This window comes from Magnolia sinica, chromosome 18 (genome assembly GCF_029962835.1).
Source record: "Magnolia sinica isolate HGM2019 chromosome 18, MsV1, whole genome shotgun sequence".
In the NCBI taxonomy this organism is placed as follows: domain Eukaryota; kingdom Viridiplantae; phylum Streptophyta; class Magnoliopsida; order Magnoliales; family Magnoliaceae; genus Magnolia; species Magnolia sinica.
The window spans coordinates 15,653,571-15,674,580 of record NC_080590.1 but is presented as its reverse complement, the minus strand read 5'-3'; the positions used below and the strand labels follow the sequence as shown (position 1 = coordinate 15,674,580).

The 21,010-nt window shown below is 39.5% G+C and overlaps 1 protein-coding gene across 4 annotated transcripts; it reads right to left on the bottom strand.

Annotated features, from left to right (window-relative positions):
• Positions 1 to 2,504: 2,504 nt before the first annotated feature.
• Positions 2,505 to 9,351, bottom strand: LOC131232716 (uncharacterized). 4 transcript variants are annotated; one of them, XR_009164918.1, is made up of 6 exons: positions 8,716 to 9,351; positions 6,668 to 6,904; positions 6,360 to 6,577; positions 4,960 to 5,029; positions 4,674 to 4,856; positions 2,914 to 3,039 (listed from the first exon to the last, which is right to left on the bottom strand). XR_009164918.1 is itself a non-coding variant. In XM_058229151.1 (4 exons), the coding sequence occupies exons 1-4, from the start codon at positions 8,968 to 8,970 to the stop codon at positions 2,865 to 2,867; spliced, it is 885 nt and encodes a 294-aa protein (XP_058085134.1). In that variant the 5' UTR covers positions 8,971 to 9,344; the 3' UTR covers positions 2,505 to 2,864. The 4 variants fall into 4 exon arrangements, 2 of the variants coding, with proteins under 2 accessions (XP_058085134.1, XP_058085135.1); XR_009164919.1 differs by lacking the exons at positions 4,674 to 4,856; positions 4,960 to 5,029 and adding an exon at positions 3,533 to 3,802 and having other exon boundaries at positions 2,906 to 3,039; positions 8,716 to 9,348; XM_058229151.1 differs by lacking the exons at positions 4,674 to 4,856; positions 4,960 to 5,029 and having other exon boundaries at positions 2,505 to 3,039; positions 8,716 to 9,344.
• Between the last annotated feature and the right edge of the window lie 11,659 nt (positions 9,352 to 21,010).

Here is a 21,010-nt window from a genome sequence, read left to right as displayed (position 1 = left end):
TTTCTGGACATGATGCCAAAAATGAACTGTTTCCAAAGCTCAAGTGCGCCCTACTAAAGACAAATGTGATTAGGGAAATTCCTACTGTTAAAACCTATTTAGGTTCTACGGTAATGTTTACAAGCCATCCATACCATTAATAACTTCATTCTGGAAAATGAACTGAAATAAAAAGTATTAGCATGACTCAAAACTTCTGTGGCCCATGAATATTTCTCCTGTGGATGTTTAATTACCACGTTTTTGGCCCACTTGAGCTCTAGAAACAGTTCATTTTTGGCTTCAAGTCTGAATTGGACTCAAAAAGCAGATGGACGGGTAAGATTTCTCACAAACAATGAGCTCCACCTGGTTCACACCACAAGAACTTCCTGTAATGTCTTTTGGCAAAAAATCCACGTCCGGATCTTTCTTAAGATAAACAATTACTTGTACGTGACCGAGTGCGTCCACGGCCTAAACGGAAAAATCCGCTAACGGATCTTCGTTGGAAGAGTATTTACTGAAAGGAAACAGTAGCTTGGCATCCACTAGTGGCGTTTTGCCACATCACTTCAGTAGCGTTTTGGCTACTGAAGCGTTCAGTATCCAATCCGCTCCCCCTCCCTCTCTACTCCTCCCCAAAACGGTAGGGTTTGATCGCAATGTTTCCTTTTCTGCTTTGAAAACGGGAGTAGATTAGGTGGTACTCGTACGCATGCTCACCTTGCACGTGCGCACGTGCGTTCCTTTCCACACGTGTCATGGGACTCTAATCCGAACAGTTCATGTGATGAAACATCCCAGTAAACCCCAGGGACTAACTTTTACCCTGGTCTAAAACTCTGGTGGGCCATAGAAGAGTAATATGAAAATCAAGGTAGGAAACTGTTTTCTTTTTCCATGGCCTACGAAAGTTCTGGATTAATGTAAAAGTTGAACCTCATGGGTTTCATGGGATGCTTCGTTACGTGGACCATTCAGATTTTGGACTAACATCACGTATTATGAGTTCTCAAAAAGTTCTCACAAGAACCCCCGTGCGGCTGAGCATTTTGATGGCAGGGATTGCGTACTGAGTAAACTTGTGGGATCCACCCCGTCCATCCATCTTAACAGTAAACTCCGTGGATGCTTTGAAGTAAGACAAGTCCAGTCGCATAGCCCAGCCCAACGTTTTACCTACCTTTTTTCATTGGACAGAAAAAAAATAATAATAATAAATAAATCTTAAGTACTAAAGTAGAACTTTATTCATTAGGACGAACCTAGAAAGATAAAAATACCCCTACTTTTTTTTCAACTGCTTCTAGCTGCTTACCCTAACAAGCAAGGATATTTTTGTCAAAAAACCAACATTCGCATCCTAAAATTCATCTTTGGTGAGATAAGTTTTCGGCCGGCGAAAAAAAAAAGGGCATTGTACGAACTCATCTACAATGCTAATTTTTTCTATATACAATGGTACACTGCACACTCATTAGATGGCTGGTTTGTTTGATGGAGGTTACCTTTATTCATGATCCATTCACAGTGCACCAGAGATATGATCTGGATCACTAAAAGGTGGGTGCACCTGCATCATATGCTACTTACATACTGTGTTGCTACTGTCGTTTGAGAACAAACTGCCAATTTACCTTAAAAAATTCATGTGTTTTTTTCAAGTAAAAACGACTACAGAACGAGTGTATACTCATTTTAGGATGATCCAAATCTCATGTGAACCCCACCACAGAAACAGTTGTAACTAGTTTAATGAACCCATGGGCTGTTAATAGTGTGGTCCACCTAAGATGGATTCTTTTTATACATTTATTTATTAATGTATTAAGGTGGGCCGCATATGGATTCTTTTTATGCATTTATTTATTAATATATTAAGGTGGGCTGCACGGATCTTATCCTAAAATGCTCCCTTGGATTCTTTTAATGCATTTATTTTTTAATTTTTATTTAATTATTTTCATGCATTTGGATTCTAAAAATTGGTCACCAATGATAATTCCGATTTTGTTATATATGGACCATTTATGCTTAATGGTATGTATTTCATCCACTTTTATGACCCACTTGATAATTAGTTTGGCCCGAGAATTAGCTTATATATTCATCTTGATGGGCTTCGTAAAATTACATATTTCATCCCATGCATTTTTATATGATTGTAACATTTTGAAACAGTTCCCTAATCTAAGTTCTGCTCGATGTGAATATACAATTTTTTACTTATAAGTAACTTACAAGTTACACAAATAAAAAAACTTACCTGTAAGTGACTTACAACTTACATCCAAACAGGTTACCTGTAAGTAACTTTCACCTGTAAGTGACCTAAGGTAAGTCACAACTTAAAAAGAACTTACACAGGCATCCAAACAGGCCCTTAGTTCAAGTTGAACTTGAAAGAAAGGTGGTGGTTATGATTTTTCAAGGACTACTTCCTGTCTATGAGGAATAGGAGTCGTCATTAATGTGTGTTTATTTCTTCTCTGATGAAAGTGAACTGAGTGTTGGATCACTGATGAATCCAAATACAATCATAATGTTTCAATTGAATAAAAACCCATGTCAGAAATCAAACATTTACATCTCATTTACATATCTCAATGGCATTTTTCAGTTGTGCAACTGGAAATACATAGGCATGCACCTCAATCAGCACCAAAGCATGCTTCTGTTTCTCCTATCAGCTTCATGATCATGGCAGCTGCTTCACATGCAAATCATATACAACCATCCACACAGTATATACACTCCTTCATTAACTTGGCTGCATAATCCGTGGATAATAGTGATAAAGCTCGGCCACCCAAATAGCAACAACCTGAATAACAAATATTGTGCTGTGGCAATGTTGTCTGCTCTTGCTCGGCTTGGGCGCTTTACTCCAGCTCATCATCAATCTGGAGGTTCTGGAGTGTTCGTTTTGCATAGATTGTGATGGCTGCAGTGGCAGAAAGAGCTGCGCAGAAGCCGAGACAGTCATAGAGGATCTGTGGCACTGACAGGAACTGGCCTCCTTCACTCACATCTGCCAAGCTCTTTATCAAAATCCCACTGCAAAACAAAAGGAAAGAGAAAAGAAGAAGAAACACAGTTATCCTCCGATTAGTCAAAAACAGATGTACAAGCAGCCATGGTAAAAATGTGTGTAAAGGTTGCATGTATAAAGGCAGTTTGGTTGATCTGCACATAAAAAGGAGGTTTTTCTTCTCCACCTATGCATGTACATAAAACAGGTCAATGTAGGGGTACAATTCGGGCATGTCTTCTATACTTGAGCCGACCTGACTGTTCATGACCCAAATACATGTGATTATTCCCAACCCCCAACGTTGCTCAACCCCAACCCGACATGAATTCAAATCGGTTTGGTGTTTTTCAACCCGAACCCAACCCAACCAGAACTCAGGTTGGTTCAATCAGGTTCAGGTTTGCCAAACCCAAGCTGCAGCCCTAGGTGCATGCATAAACCAAGGAGGTCCTGGTTGTTGTCTGCATCGTAGGCTTCGTTGGGTCTAAAGCATGTCATCTAGAGATGAGCACACACAACATTTTAAGGCTGCTTCTTGCAAGACAAGTTTAATCTTCAAAGGAACATCTGTCAATTATCAGAATGTGAAGCAGTTTCAGCCATCCAAAAGGGGTGTTTTCATCAAAATAAGTAATAAATGAGGAATGGCGACTATCCCAAACGCTCTCAATACAGCTCCATGTGCCATTGTGGCACGGATGTGCCCGATCCAAGCTACCCATAAGATGGGCGTCATTGTGTTTGTTCCCTGGCCCAAAAATAAGGCTGGTCCACTAATTAGATAAGCTGCAAACAATAGACACACAACTAACAGTCTGTCAAAGACAAACCACATGTAAAAAATCCACAACCTTTACACAGCTGCAGATATAAATTAGCAAGGATTCGTCATTGAACCTTCACTATTCCACTATAAACTAAAAAGATATGCTCGGGGAAAGGGAACAAACACAACTCAGTCTTCCCCAGGCACCTTTCTCTCCATTAAAATCGTATTTAGATGTGATTTGGATTGTAAACCAAATGCCCAAGATTCAAACTAGGAGAAAAGATGGAAGTCAGTAAAGATTTCTCAAAAGACATCTACCAAAGAACCTGCTTTTTCATTGGACATAACTTGCTCCAACAGAATCCATGTCAACGGAAAACAAAAAAAGAAGAGGAAATCCCACTTTCATAATGTGAATTTACTAGGGAAAGCCACTTCACCACAAGCAGAAACTGCTTAGATCAACAATTTTAATGCAGAGATCACACAAGGAGCAGCTCACATGAGTGGCATTGGAATCAAGTCTCTGAGCTGTTTAGAGATAACTTGAGAGAAGATTCCCGTGTTTTCAGAGATGTTTCATTTGGGGGGGTTGAGGTCCACAGCTCAAACAGACAATGCTTTTTGTCGAAGTCAAGCATCATGGATTCAATCCAAGCTCACCATGAATAAAGAAGCTCCAACCATCTATTATCATACAAAGAGGTTGATGTTGATGAGGATTTGAATGAACCGCAGTCATAATGAGCTTTTTATTCTTCTTTTCTCCTTTTCTTTTTCTACCTTTTTTTTTTTTCGATAAAACACTAATATGTATATTAGAGTTTTAGGATCTGGAATTTTCTTTTCTTTAATGATTGTGTATATAGGAACAAATGACTTAGAAACCAGGTTCCCGTATTTGTTGCTTCCTGTGCTCTCGATCCTTGAATTCAAAGCTCAGGTATCAAAAGCTTGATTGATTCCCTTTCCTGTCTCAACAAACTGGCAAATCTGAAAGCTCTCATCTCCAAAAATTTGTGCTGTCATTTTAACTTGTAATAACCAGATCTTTCTGGATCTTTTGGGCACCTGTGTTTGGATATGTCATGACATGGATATGGAAATGGGGCCCATGCCTGGTAAGATTCAACAGTAACTGGATATTTTATAGAAATATTATTGATAAAAATACCAAACTATTGATGATATTGTCATCTCCCACTGCCCTGAGATTCGGAGTGAAGCGAGCCCCACATTTACACCTGTACCAGCCACTGTAACTAAGTAACATAGGTTTCAACAAGTTCAAGCCCCTTTCTTGAATGATTTTTAGACTGGTCTAACTAGATTCGATAAGATTCATGTATGAGGTAGTCGTAGATATATTAACAAATCAATAAAGCATACTTGACCTATCCTTGCTAATAAGGTTTGAGCCCTTCTAATTGTGGTTGACAACATAATTTGACTAAGTGTATGCAAGTTTACGATGCAAATACAACCAGTATGAGGATTGCTGCAATAACAGTTTGGATTCCAGGAATGGTCTCCCTATTGATAAAAGATCACCCCTAGGAATGGTCTATCTGATAAAGAAAATCACTTTCCACTAGGGCTATTTCTCTTATGTCATTAACATAAGGCCCACAGGGACATGAGTGGAGGTAGTGAGAAAAGATTTGATGACCTATGAGGATGAGGTCTGTGATAGAGTGGAATGATGTAACAGGAATTGTGTAGCCCAACCGGATTCGTTGAGATAAGGCTTAGATGATGATGACAAACAACGAAAATGATTCTTAACTGTCATTAGGTAGCATGGTCAGATGTTTCTACATCCCTCACATCTTAATCATGGTGTAAGTAAAATTTTCTCTCCTTTATGGGTTGAACTCCATGTACGCCATGGGATAACATGAGTAATGCAAGGGCATTTTCACACCGGGCTCGAGTGGGGTTGCTTGTGCAATGCAGGGGCACACTCGGGGTGGCCAGCCCATGTGAGGCGGGCCCCATTTGTGTGAAGCGGAACCCATGTGAAGTGGGGCCCATGAGGAGGGTTCAGCCAAGGTCCTAACCCACGCGATGTGGGGCCTGGGCTATGAGATAAAGGGATTAATTCGTCATGCTCTATCAGTCCGAGCGTTTAGATCAAGTGGTTAATTGTCCTGCATCAATGAGTCTACGTCAGAGTGGAACAGTAGGTTAAGTCTTACAGGATTGCAACAAAGACATCTCTACATGTCCCCTCTACATGTCCAACTTCGAGATACATGCAGTGTCCAAGTTACATAAGAAAATTGTGAATCTTGATTTACTAGTCATGATTGCAGTAGAAACATCAAAATGCAGCAAATACAATTAGACCACCAGGTATGGCTGGTTATCTCATACAAAGATAGGGATGCACAGCACAGTGTAGCACTCCTGTTGGCCCAATCTGGAGAGGCCACCCATATGATGTCAGCTCTTTTAGCCTGCTGACACTGCTTGACGGGGCCAATCAGTTTGCTGCACTTTTCTGCAGTGAGCTGCACAATATCATTCCCCAGAAATATTATTTAGTAGGCAGCATTTGAGGAGAGTTCTAACCTGTAAATTGTGATGAAAACTTCAGGTACAGTTCCCACCAATGACCCAAATATGTAAGGACCATATTTAATGTTTGTTGCAACAACAGCATAATTGAAGATAATATATGGAAACGGAGAAATCCTGAGTAAAGTGACAGCTCGAAACTGATGGAACCAATTTCCTTCACCAGCTAATCTCATAATAGCAGCTTTCTGGGGCCAGTTTTCTAGCCACCTCTGCAAGATAGAAAACAGCAGAGCTCAATAGATTAATTTTTTGTGATGAAAGAGAAATAATGCTAAATAAATACGGCAACTGGGACTAACATGTATTCTGCGACGGAACAGAGAACCACTGAGATATGGAAGTGACATGCCCAAACTTGTCCCTGCCATAATGAGTAGAAAACCAAAACCATAACCAAAAGTCATCCCCGCTATCCACATACAAGGTGCAGAAGGTATTAACAGAGTAGGGAATATTGCCATAGAAGCAAAGAGTAAAAGCCCAAGAACTGGTGTGCTAAATGTCGTCGTCTCCCAATCCAAGATTGGGGCAACCACCTGCAAGAACAAACACAAACTGAATCAAGACAAGAACAGATAAAACAGTAAATTATAGAACCATCACCACAACATAATTCTAAAGTGAGTAAAACAACATAGAAGCCAAACAATGTGGATAATCACAGATACATATGTATGTGAACTCTATTGCATGTTTATTGGTATCCAAATATAGGATTGGACTACCACGTGCGTGTACAGAAGCCTAGTAAATTGTGGCAACTCATCCATGGTACATGTCGCATTCATCTGTACCAATTCCAGATCATGGGCCCATTGCTGAAGGAGCATTGCATGAAGACTAAACCGATGGAACAATCTAAACCATTTGAGTCAAACACCAAATTTGGCCAGCTTACCATTTTGTTTAACTGTCCATTTGACGGCACCAATTTTTTTGAATGATAACAGGCACTTTCATTAGAACAGGAAAAATTACAAAAGGTGATTCGCTCTGCTGAGAAAGATGTTTATTGGATGGTTTACACAGATGGCACCAATTGGATGGTTTATTGTCCAATCAGTGTATTTTTCAGTATCTCATCCACAACAGGGCACGTGATTGGAATAGAAGGTGTATGCATGCTACTTTTGTTGGAAATCGGTGTCTCCAATCTATGCTGGAATAGGGGTTTTAGATCAATCAACAGCCTGGTTCAATTGATTGATAATACCCCGAATATATGAGTTTGCTCGCTGGAAATTTTTGGTAGTTTCGATCGATCGACCAACTGTGTTCGATCGATCAGGATAATTCGGAAAAATTAAATTTGTTCTCTGGACACTTTTGAGCATGTTTGATTGATCGAACATGAAGGCTCAATCGATCGAGGGTTGCTCGATCATTATCAATTGATTGATGGTTAGATCGATGGAGTGTGCGGTTTTGCGTAATTGCGTGACTTGTTTCCTATTCCACGTGTAACACTATATATGGGTGTTAAACGTGATTAGGGTAACAAAGAACTTGTTCTAAAGGAGTGTTAGGGTTTTCGCATCCGTAAGTTGATTCTATCTCTTGTAATTTCGTTTTCATAATGGATTGCTTGTCACTTTGTGCTATGGTTTTTTCTTGCAAGGATTTTTCCACATAAAATCATGTGTTCTCTGTAATTGTCTTGTTTGCATTTATCTTTCGTTTGTGTGATTCTACTTTGGAGTTTGCTTCCACAGATCCCAACAACTTGTACTGTGGATGAGTTGCCACAATTTAGTGAATTGTGGCAAATATTGACCCTACCCTACATGGGCTGAGAAGCTGAACAATTGATAACAGATTAGCCCTCCCCAACTTGCACAAGGCTGCATTTCCATGTCCTCTTGGCTTTTAGGGAGAAATGGATATTCTCAGTTTTTTTAGGAAAAACATTGAAAATGGAAACAGAATTCAACCGTCAATTTTTGACACAAACAATGACAAACTCGATTTCCATGAAAATCGAATTCATTTCCAAAGTACTCTCTCAAAGTCCACATCATTGGGTTTCCCCCAAAGGTGTTTTTGGGAGCAAATTACTATTTAGGTGTGGAGTCAAACAAAATTCCGCTCCAAATTGCTCTCTATTAGCAATGTGGGCGGACAAGCATCCTTTGACCCACAGCAAATCAACGGTACACCCAAACGCACCCTAAAATGCAATTACAAATCACGTATTTTCACTAAATTCAATAACTTAGAAATAAATTAATAGAAAGGAATCAACTCGACAATATTCACATAATTGCGGACTACCCAAGTATTCAATTCCAAACCAAAACAAGACCCAAAAAAATCAAAAAACAAATATAAAAGAGTCGAACCACAACACCTTATGAACGAGGAACGGCCCACCCCAGATGATGAAACAAGCGGCACTGACCACCAAGAGAAGGCAGGACAAAACCACCTTCATCCACCACCAGAGAGGACATCCCTTCCTCGGAGACTGAGGCAGCGGCATCCCGAATTCCTCCGATTCCCGATCATTCGAACATATCAAATTCACATAATCCCCATTTCCATCATCCGATTTCAGCTTCGTGTCCACAACCGACACATCCTCCGTCCATATACAACACGCCATTGCAGAGGCGAAAATTTTCGCCGAATCACTCTAATTATCAAAACATAGGAAGGGAAGAAAAACAGAAATAACAACAGCTTCTCTCCTTAGAATCTGCAACGGGATAAGAATGCCGCGAGCTCAACAAAACGCGAAATTTTTTTTTTGTTGGTTCCGTACACTTTCGGCCAATGGATATGGAAGACTGGTAGGTGGAGGAGTAGGAAAAGGAAGAACTCGAGGGGAAACTACGAAATTGCCATCGGTGAATGGAACTTGAGGAAGAGCTGTGTCTTCTCTCTTCCTTCTCCACTGTCAGACCCGGGCCGGCCGGTCCGGTCTGCGGCTTCCACCAGAGTGACGCTTTTGCTGCCGTATTCGGTAGATGTAGTAACAAGAGGGAACGGAATCGGATACAACATCTGTTTTACGAAGCGTGTATAACACACTAGCTCTTGGAGGTTATTATGTTGTATATGTGAAATCTAATCCGTCAATCAGATGATGAGATTTATATCAACCGTATATGCATATGATCAGACGGATCAAAGATTCTTATGGCCCACACAATGTAAAATTTGCAAATTTGCGCTTAAAACCTCTAATTCATCCTTTGTGATCCGTATGAATTTTAGATTATGCTGATTCTTGTATATTTTCTTCATCTTGATGATTCACACCTGATGAATGGATGCGATGAAAGATGTGCGCCATGTTGCACTGCTTAAAACAGGTGTTGCAGAGTATTCCGATCGTCAGGTGTTGGCGTGGGTGTGTGGAGTGTGACAGGTGTCATGTAACGGCAGCTTTAGCATGACTTCGTTACACGTCGGCAAAGGCGGTGGTGACGTGGCGGGAGCCGGTTGCATTTGGGCTTGTCGCGTGTGAAGTCGTGTTCCAGCTGGGAGATGATTGGGTGTTACCCGTGTAACACGTTAGTAGTATTATTCTTACCGTGTGGGGCCTATCCTGATTTTTTTTTTGTATATCCACGCCTTGCATCCGTTTTGGAGAATCATTTTAGGAAGTTCTTCCAAATTTTAAGCTGATTAAAATATATGAGGAATCACATTACTGAAAAATGTGCTGAATGACCATTAAAAACCTTTTGTAGGCCATGAAAGTTTTGAATCAAGATTATATTTGTATCAATCCATTAATAAAGTAATTAATTACCATATCATTGGGTTAGATGGAAAATAAAAATTATAAATATGCTTACAGTGGACCTTAGGAAGTTTTTATTGGTGAGCGTTCAGTCACCACTGTTTTCTGTGGCGTGTTTCACTTGAGACTTCGATCTAATTAATGCTCTCCTTAAATGGGCTGTAAAAACAGATGGACAGCGTGGATATACCATTCATCATTAATGTGGGCCCCACAATAAGGGTAACACCCACTATGGTGTTACTGGAAGCGGATTGTGTACTGAGTAACTCAGTACGGTAAGCGTACTGAGTAAACTCAGTGGCCCCAGTGTCATTCATAAATTATATCCACTCCGTCCATCTCTTTTAACACATAATTTTAGGGCTTTATGGAAAAAATGGAATATACAAACCTCAAATGGACCACACCACCGGAAACAGTGTGAATTGAACATCTACCATTGAAAATTTCATGGGGACAACAGAACTTTTAGATCAAGCTGATATTTATGTTTTCCCTTCATTCATGTCTTTCTTATCTTATGAACAGGTTAGATGACAAATAAACATCACGGGGGCCTTAGAAAGTTTTCAACGGTTGAAATCAATACTTTCACTTTTTCCAGTGGTATGGTCCATTTGAGCCTTGTATATGTATCAATTTTGGGTTGAACCCATAAAATGATCTGGAAAAACGAATGGACGGCGTGGATAAACCACACGCATTCGCAGTGGGCCCAACTGAGTTTACTCAGTACGATAAGAGCGTACTGAGTAACTCAGTACGCAATCCGATTCCGGTGTTACTTGGGTGTTACCCAGGTAACACGTAATCCGCTCGCGTTCCAGCTGGCCTTCTGTTAGAGGGTAGACGGTTCAGATGTGACGCGACCGTTAGGAGCGGTTTTTTCGGCAGATATGTTACGTACAACCCTGTATGAAAAATTTTCACATACAACTCTTTCTTTACCGCAACAATCATACCTTTTTATAAAATCCGGTCCGTGAAAATTGTGGGTAAGTCGCAAAAATTAGTATACAGATTATTGGGAAGCTACTATATTTAAATTAGTGGAAAAAAGAATCAAATTTAATATACATTAATTGGCGCATTTGATGAATATATTATCATATTCTTTTTCCCTCCTAGTTATATCTATATATGATTCATAATTTTCACGGATTGGATTTTTAATTGAAGTGGTGAATTAAGATAAATCACAGCGATTTATCTTAAAATTCTCATGCAACCGTTGTATGCGAACACTTCTTTTGCTTTTTCGGTGCGAGCGCGATATGAAATCAACCACAAGCCTCTTGGAGACGCCCGCGCGTGTGAAAAGTGAACATTCGTGTGAGATCCAGGACGCTTATATGGTGGTTCATACAATTGGTTTCTTAGCGCAAAAAATCTTTCAAATGAAAACATCGGATAGGCCAGGCATCTGAGTTAGAAATCACAATCAACGGTTGATCTCAAAATAAAAATTTTGCCCAATTACTTAGTGCGTAAGCCTCCATTTTTAGATATAAAGATCTAAATTGGGAGTATTATCCGGTGAACGTCCCAGATCTTTCACATAACTTCTATGCTAGCATGTCATATGCATTTTTATTTGACGCTTGGAGATGTGCGTGCGTGTAATATCGGCAGTTAAAATCTGAAACGTTTTGTTTTGAACCACGCTGGCGGGATTGGATTGCGTAGTGTAGCGAACAAAAGCACACGTGGCAAAGCTCCATGGCCATCATGATGTATGTATGTATGCATGTGTTATATTCATGGACGTGGATGAAATCGGATTGCGTACTGAGTTACTCAGTACGCTTTTATCGTACTGAGTAAACTCAGTTGGGCCCACTGTGAATTTATGTGGTTTATCCACACCGTCCATCCATTTTTACTGCTAATTTTAGGGGTTGATCCTAAAATTTAAGTAAATCCAAAGCTCAAGTGGACCATTAAGCAGGAAACAGTGTGGAATAATGATTTCCACCGTTGAAACCTTCCTAGGGTCCAAAGTAATTTTTATTTGTCATCCAACCTGTTCATAAGATCACAAAGACATGATGAAGAGAAATCACAAACATCAGCTTGATCCAAAACTTCTTTGGCCTCCAAAAAAGTTTCAATGGTAGATGTTCAATCAAACTGTTTCCTGTGGTGTAGTCCACTTGAGATTTTAATTTGCTTCGTTTTTGGGATCAAGCCCTAAAATTATCTGTTAACATGGATTAACGGAGTGGATAAAATAAATAAATAACAGTGGACCCCACACAGTTTACTCAGTACGCTAAAGGTACCGAGTTACTCAGTACGCAATCCGCCTCCGACGTGGATGGGCGCGATTTGGGTGGATCCCTAACTGCGAGACCCACTTTGATGTATGGGCCTTATTTCCATTCCATCCATCTTTTTTGAAACATCATATTTGAGTGTATGATTAGAAATAAAAATAAAATAAATCTAAATCTTAAGTGAACCATACCTAGTGATTGAATCTCCACCATTAAAAACTTCATGATGCCCTTGGAATGTTTATTTGCTTCCAACCCGTTGATAAGGTTACAAAAATCTGGACGAAGATACCTTGCAAAAACTTTTATAACCTATGATCAATTACCACCCGTTTACCTAAGATTTGAATATGCTTTATTATTGAAATCATGCTCTAAAATAGGTTTCAAAATAAACGGACAATGTGGATGCAAGATAAATACATTAAAGTGGGCTTGAGATCTGACCCACTCGAAGGAGGATATACGGAAGGTGCACCGACACAAGCTCAGATCAGGCTGGGGCTATAGTGGGACATCACGTTTAAATAGGTTCATTAACACCATCTATCATTTTGCATATCATTTTAGAAAATAAGCCAAAATATGGGATAGATCCAAGAATCAAGTGAGGCACACTAGAGATTAAACTCCTACAATTAAAAACTTCTTAAAAGCTACAAATTTTTTGTATAAGTTGATATTTATGTTTGGCTTACATTTGACATTGTAGACAAGTTGGACGGTAAATAAATATTATAGGCCTTAGGAATGTTTCAATGATGAGTCATTATCACCATTGCTTTATGTGGTGTGGTTGACTTGAACTTTTAATATATTTTTTTAAAAAAAAAAACTTATTTTCTAAGATGACATAGAATCTACTTTAAAAAATTCTTTTAAAAAAGATCCTATTTTCTAAACTGACACGGAAAGATAGATAAACATTGTTGATAAACTTATAAATACTTTTCAAAGCCTCAGCCTCTTCTAAGGGGGTGTCCAATCTGCATCATATCCTCACCATTCTTCTATTATTCCATATCATTTTAGGGGGCAACAGTGAGATGGTGAGATTCATTGTTAAAAACTTTTTAGAGCCTATCATGATGTTTATTTTTTATTCAATCAGTTAATTAAGTCACAAATACAAATGTAAGTTTGATCCAAAATTGTAGTAACTCCTAAAAAGTTTTTAATGATAGGGGCTTAATTTTCACCATTTCGTACAAATGGTCCACTTAAGATTTGAATCTGGCTCATTTTTTGGCTCATGCACTAAGGATGATTTGGAAAGTGGAAGGACACTGCAAATATAATAGATAAATCATCATACGAGCTAATGGAGCTTTGCCACGTCAACACAGTACTAACGTTGGTGCCGTGGTATTCACTACGCAATCCGAGTCCGACGCTAGCTAGCATACATCGGCAGTACCTCCCATTCGACACTTTCGCTGAGGGCCAGGTGGATGGGCCTTTCATGATCCATCCCGTCCATCAGATAATCTGTCTTGTGGTCTCCCTCGAATCCAAAAATTATGACAATCCAAAAATTCCGTCCATACGAAGAAGTTGGAATGGGACATCCCCAATTAATTCTTTGATAGGGCCCACCAAGATGTTTTTGGGTCATCCAATCATTTTATCGAACATGCCTCATGAGTTACTTCATCTAAAATCTCTCAGGATCAAATAACTAACCCAAAATCAGTAAATCACAATATTCCAAACTCAGGGGTGCCATACCATGTGAATTTCGAGGTTTAAGGTATAATTTTATGGTGTGGTCCACCTGATTGTTGAATCAGCCTGGCTCTAGGGATCCACGCCCAACAAAGGGGTGATCTCCCTGAAGGACGGTGTTTATTTCATTCCCATTAAAAATTCCGCCTAAGTTAGATAAAGTAGCCTGGACGGTACCTACGCTAGGTAGAGGTATGCAAGCGTAAAGAAAATAAAATCTGTGGCTATCCGCATACGGGAAGATTGTAGAGGTGAATTGGATCACACGTGTGAGATCTTGCCACTCGTTAGGTGCTTCCAACTGTGAGGGATTGCTTATAAATTGATCCAATCCACTCACAAATTGGGCCAAATGGCAAACTAAAATGGACCGGTAGAAGTAGACTTACTTATTGTACTTGTATTATGGAATTTACAAAACATTTATGCATCAATAATGAAGATCCAGTATAATAATCTTAAGGCATAACTAATTGAAAAGACATCTATTAAGAAAGAGGGATAAAAGCTTACCCATAACATTTCTCCTTCCAGAGTCTCCACATAGTAGGTTTTCATATCTGGCTTAATAATCAAATAAAGGGACTGAGGTTCAAGCGTCCTGCCCCAAACCTATATATAATGATTACAATTGTATTGAGCTCACTGAATTACTCAATCTGAATAATCTAATAGCCAGATCTAATGATCTGTGTGGCCCACCTGATAGGAGTTTTACGCTACCAAGAATCATAAAGGTGTGGTCTATGTGATAAGTGAACCAAACTCATTTTGAAATGGCTCATCTTCACATAGAGCTCCATCTGGTCTATATGCTCTGTCCGGATTATCCAAACAGACCTTTGGTTGAGCTGCTAGTGCTAACCGCTGGGTAGTGGGCACACACTCACACAGAGTGCTATTTGGCACACGTGTTTGTGTTATAATACATTCACTGTGTGGGACGTGGGACCCAATGCAAATAAACCCAGTCCGTTAATCAAGTTGGCCAAAGGTGTAGCGAATGGACGATTAATGAAGCTGATCAATCAGGAATACTTCCCGGCCCAGTGGAGTTGAGCCGTAGAAGTTTCAAATACCTTGCGAGTCTGCGGTTGCAGTAAGTAAAAGAAAGGTGCTTCAAACACCGTACACTTCACGGAGATGCACTTCAATCCATACCATCCAACTAGTAAGGTTTACTGAGTATGATGCATCACCCAAAAATAACAGTGATCGAATCATCCTAACAATGGAAACATGGGCTATCAAATGGACGGATAAAAGTTAAATGATCAGTGGTCCAAATTCGACGGGCAAACTCGGTACTTTGTGATTAGTCAGTCACTAAGGATTTCAGGCAATGCCACCATACACTGTGGACCTCTGATTTGGACGGTCCAGATTTCTTGAATTCATGTTTTGTATGGTGTGCATAGAGTCTTGAACAGGGAACATTTCACCGAGGGGTTCGTGATAAGTGACCTGGATCTCACACGAGTGCGGCATTTTGGCACGTATGGTGTTGATTGCATTTGGTGCCCGTAGACTCTCAGGAGTTGAATTTATTATGGGTGAGATATAAGCATCTCCTTCTAACTAATGAAGTTGGTTGCACCGAAGCTTGCAAATGGGAAATGACATAGCCGAAGAGGGAAGCGTATTGCGTGGTGTGCCGCACACCACCGGCGTTGGTGGTGTGTTGACGTCACCAGGTTCTGTGGGCCACAACATCGTGTATGTGTTTACACCCACAGTGACCATTTGTAAGATTATTTAGCATAGGCAAAAAAGAAAAAAGAAAAAAAAGGTAGATACAAAACTCAAGTGGACCCCACCTCCATGCCCCTCCAAGTTTTCTCGGTGCCAGGCATTTAATCCCCACTTCTTTTTATGGTGTGGTCCACTTCAGCTTTGGATCTACCTTCTTTTTTGGCACAACCATAAGGTGATCATGCAAAATAGATTGGTGATATAAATACAACCCATACATCATGGTAGGACCCACATAACTTGGTGACATCAGCCCCCCACCAAGGTAGCCAGCAGTTAGAGCTGTATGCGTCGAACCGAGTTGAGCTTGGCATAACTCGACTTGGCTCGACCACTAGTTGACCTCTTTTCGAACACAGTTTGGTCCTTAAGCCTGACTACCCAACTAAGGTTGGTTTAGTTAGTAGGGCCAGTTCAAGCCAAGTTTGGGCTAAGATTGAGCCTATACGACATTTTCTCAAACACATAGAGTGCACCTTTAATTTCTCACGGTATGTAAACTAGCAGCAACAATTTACATATATTTCATCAAACACACAATAGGCAACATAAAAATGAAAATACAAGGGTATTTGTTTCATATCCATACCTTCCTCACCACTAATCGGCATGTTGTTGAGTCATTTCATCGAACACTTGGTGAGCAACATCAATATCAACATAACGAGTCCCCAAACTGGTTCGATCCGAGTTCAATTCAAGTTGGGGTTTGATCCGAGTTGAGTTGAGCTCGAGCAAGCTCAAACTCAGATAGAAATTTTTTCAAGCTCAGAAATCAGCTCGACTCGACTCGACTCGAACTTAGTTTCAAACCCAATCAAATCGAGCTTTTTCGAGTCGAGTCGAGCGAGTTAACCGAGCTAACTCGGTTTGTGTACAACTTTACCAGCAATCCATTTCCAATGGGGAGTGCTGTAGACTGATTTGATGTTTTATAGAGGAAGTGTGCTCTAATCAATCCAGACGTACTGTAATAATAAGAAAGGTTAATGGATGTGAGCCTTTTTTAATAGCACAAACTATTTATCTTTATCTATGGGGTTTCCCTTGGATGGGCTATGTCCAAAAAGCTCTCAAATTGAATATTTGTACTAATTGACCATACAATAAATATTATGTTGATCATTCATGTTTAAGGGGGAGAATTTTAATTGTTAAAGAATTAAAATAATCCAAATGACAGCTTTTATTTAGTCTTTCCACCGTACAAAATGACGTTCATTATATTAACGTTTTGGATCATTGGAAGGTGACCTGAATTGAAAGGCTAACATATGAGCATTTGAGCAAACCCCTTCATGGAGAGCTTGTGAATTACAGCATTGAAATTATGGGCTCGAGTGTTCGTGTAGAGTGTGTGTGTGAGTGTATGTATGAAAAAATAAAAAAACCTGCTATGCCACTTGCAAAAGTAGGATTGTTAAGTTGCCTTTCTTACTATCGTTTGAGAAGTCAACGTCTTCTTCCCTTTGAATCTCTTTTAAATCTTTTTGTGTGGGCCATGATTTTTCATTCTCATCGGCAGCATCGCTCCTACGGCTTATGCCAGGCGTAGTCACCAAATACATATATTATACAATTATTCACTGTTTTTTTAATAAAATGTCCCATCATACCTTGTCTCCATTCAATTGAATTACTTTCATGACTTATGAATAAAACATGTGTAATACCCATTGTAGCTTTATTTGTGCATGATAAATATATTTATGAAGTTGTTTTTTTTTTTTTTTGCCAACTTTTTAAGTTCCATGTTAAACGTTTAAAAGCTTCATCACAACGTTGCAGTTTTCTAAATATAAAATATTGTCTCTTAAACTTTAATATAAAGCATTTTATTGGGCTGTCCATGAGCTAGCTCCAGGCAAATAAAAAATTCAAATAGACTGAATTGAAATGCCTGAACCGAATGGTTCAAAATCCGGGCTGAAGCCAACTGCAGGCCTGGTCCATTGACACACCTACCCGGTTCTTTCCACCTTCTCCTTCCACCCATTTACTAGAAACCAGTAACCAAAATCTATCGGCAATCATAAATTATTATAAACAATAAAGGTACTGTTTTTTCCTCGCTGTATATAGATCCTAAACCCAAATCAGTTTAATAGGACTGATTAATGGACACTATTTGATAAATGCATGATATTAGATCTTCATAAATTGGCCACTTATAAAATTAGTTCAATTGAAGTGGGGCCCATGATCTGTACAGTCATGTTTTGAGTGCACCTGTATAAACCATCACACTTTGCTAGAGTATCGTAGTCATTTTTTTATTTCTTAACAAAAGAACTTTTTCCCATTTTTTTTAGTAGAAGCCCAAACAGCTACTAGGAACAAAGCTTGAATACCTCACTTGACATGCATTGCAATGCAAGTCTAACTTTCTCTTAAGACTTCTCCTTTCCATGATCTAAGGAAATGTGAGGCTATAAAGAAAGCCATTACTTGTACTTATCTTTTAAGAATAGCTGCCGAAATAGTAGCATTTGCATAGAGGAATACTTTCGTAAGAGAATGATCATTGATCACATGAGTACTTCGGGCTTACTATTGAGGATCAAATATTGCATATTAGACTCCAATTATTACATGATTTTACGAACACGATACTGTTTAATGACCTATTTTAATCGTATTTGTACTGCAAGGTAAATTTAGGAGCTTAGACTGAAAAAGGGTGTTAAATGCATGGATTTATCACTCTGAAATCACCAAGGCAAGAGACGAACCCCAAGGGACCGAGATCGAAAAATTTACACGCTAGAGATTTAAGAAAATCAAGTCAGTCGCATTAAAGAGGCCTGAAAATCATCCAGAATAAAAGATCATAGAGTTCCCAACATCCGATTGGTTTGAAACTTTATATATGGCCTGAGGACTATAAATTAACCGTACATGTTGAATTTCAGATCTTGGATCCTTGTGAAAGTGGCCCAACGGATAAATCATTTCATAAATTATCAATTTTGAGCCCACCTGATCTCTGGATATGCCTTAATTTTGGACTCAATGCCTTAAAGGATGTCACAAAACAAATAGACGGAGAAGATTTTACACATGCATCACCTTGGGATCCATAAACGTGATGCATGTATACGGTATGTGTATGGCTGGACGCGCACCATAACTCAAGAAATTTCTAATGTAACAACGTCTTCACCGCCGATTGCCGTTTTTGGTTAGTAGGGCCCACCCCTCATACATCTCGATAATCTGGACCATCCATTCACTCCACAAGGGGGAAAAACCCTTTCCTAGCTTTCCTTTTTGGCCCATATACGTGTACGCACGTGGATCGTCAAAAAACGCAGGATGAACGGTAACTTGAGTTGGTACAGTGGGGCATGCAAAAACCTATCAAAACTAACCCCTACCGACTAGTTTTTTGCCAAGAATCAATGGACGAGGTGGATTCTTCCAAAAACATCACTGTGGGGCCCAATGATCACATCAGCGCAACTCCTACGTTGAACTTACGCACGTCCGGATGCCTAGCCATGGTGGGCCATTGTGTGATCACAAGCACGGTTAGATCTATGATCCAGACCGTCCAGAGGCAATATAGGGTGCCCACAATGCCCACCATGTAGTCAGATTCCATTTTCGTGATGATCTTCCGCGCCAAAATGCTTCCGAACGCGAGCTGTTTGCATTTTACTCATGCGCAGGCACTGTTGCTACGTAAACAAGGTCAGTGACCGACCTAGCTTCCATCCCAGCATATAAAAGGGAGAGAGAGGGCATGGAGAGGCTACCGAGGGCAGCCGTGCACGTGAGGAGAGGGAGAGAGATAGCGTGGAGGTGACAATCTTCATGGAGTTTTTCTTCCTTTCTCATTTAGTTTTCTTCCTTAATGTTTTTAAGAGTTTCTAGCATGTTTATGACAGGCTAAACCTCTTAGCTAGGGCTAAGAGGTGAAGCTTGTAGTATGATGGGACGATTTCTACAGCTTTAATTCATGTTTTAGGGACTCTCTTTGATTATAATTTGATTATATGGAATATTCATAGTTTTTAATAGTTTATTGTAACTTAAATTACAATGGATCTGCGATAGCTTTGAGTATTTTCTATGCATGTATATAGGCATGGTTGTAGGAGCATTGTTATTCATCATCGTCTCACGGGCATGGTTGGATGACGGAATCCTTCCCTATGTTCATAACTCTCTCAGATTGGATGCGGATTGGTTAAATTTTGTTATTTACTTTGTCTCCTAGGCATGGTCTTGTGATGGAATCAAATCTAATTTACATCCTTCTTATCTCTTGAAAATTGGATCAAAGTAAGTTCATAGTTAATTTTTAACGTTATATCTTCCAACTGGATGAAGATGGGACTCTAAGTCCAGTTATGTTCTTAAATCAAGCGTAGATCTCCTTAATCTCTATAAGTGGATCCTTGGCACCCTAGTTTCTCACCTTTAAATTTATTAGTTTTTAGTTAAATAATTCACCATTATTCTCTTAAATCCCTCTGATTTAGATTTCATCTTATTGTAGTTTTAGTTCTGGTTACTTTCATAATACGTATAAGGTTTAGTCCCGGTGGATTCGACCTCGGTCATTATTACGACATTGCAACCTTATACTTGGGGTGTGAACACTCACTCGTGATGTTTGTGTAGAATCCAAACCGTGCACCTGATGGTACTTTTCATGTGTTCCATACATCCCAATAATCGCCCCAACAAAAAATTCACGTGGGACACACCATAGGGAGAAACATATAATTACACCTGCAGCTTATATGTTGACTTGTAGTGGCCCACCTGTTTGATTTTCCAAATAACATGTAAATGCACTGGGAATTAGTAATTATTACTCCTCCACCTATTTTAAAATGCGCTTGCATTTCTATTTTAAAAACCAAGTAAAAAAGACTGATTTAAATTTCTGAACCCCACCATCATATATATGATATATCTGCGCCGTCCATCAGTTTCAACATAACATATTGAGGCATGAGCCAAAACTTGAGCTGGATCCAACACTCAAGTGGCCCACACTAAAGCAAACAGTGGCACTGATATGTTTTTAACGGTAGATGTTCAATTCCTTAAATCTTGTGGTGTAGTCTACTTGAGCTTTGTATCAGCCTCACTTATTTTGTCAAGCCCTAAATTTAGCTCACACA

Bases quoted from the DNA above. Each gene is read 5' to 3' on its own strand.
- LOC131232716 (XM_058229151.1), bottom strand. From the start codon at position 8,970: ATGGCGTGTTGTATATGGACGGAGGATGTGTCGGTTGTGGACACGAAG. The intron at 6,905-8,715 runs GTGTTGTGGTTC...TTGTTCTTGCAG, and splicing joins GGCCGTTCCTCGTTCATAAG to GTGGTTGCCCCAATCTTGGA. The intron at 3,040-6,359 runs GTTAGAACTCTC...TTTGTTTTGCAG, and splicing joins GTTTTCATCACAATTTACAG to TGGGATTTTGATAAAGAGCT.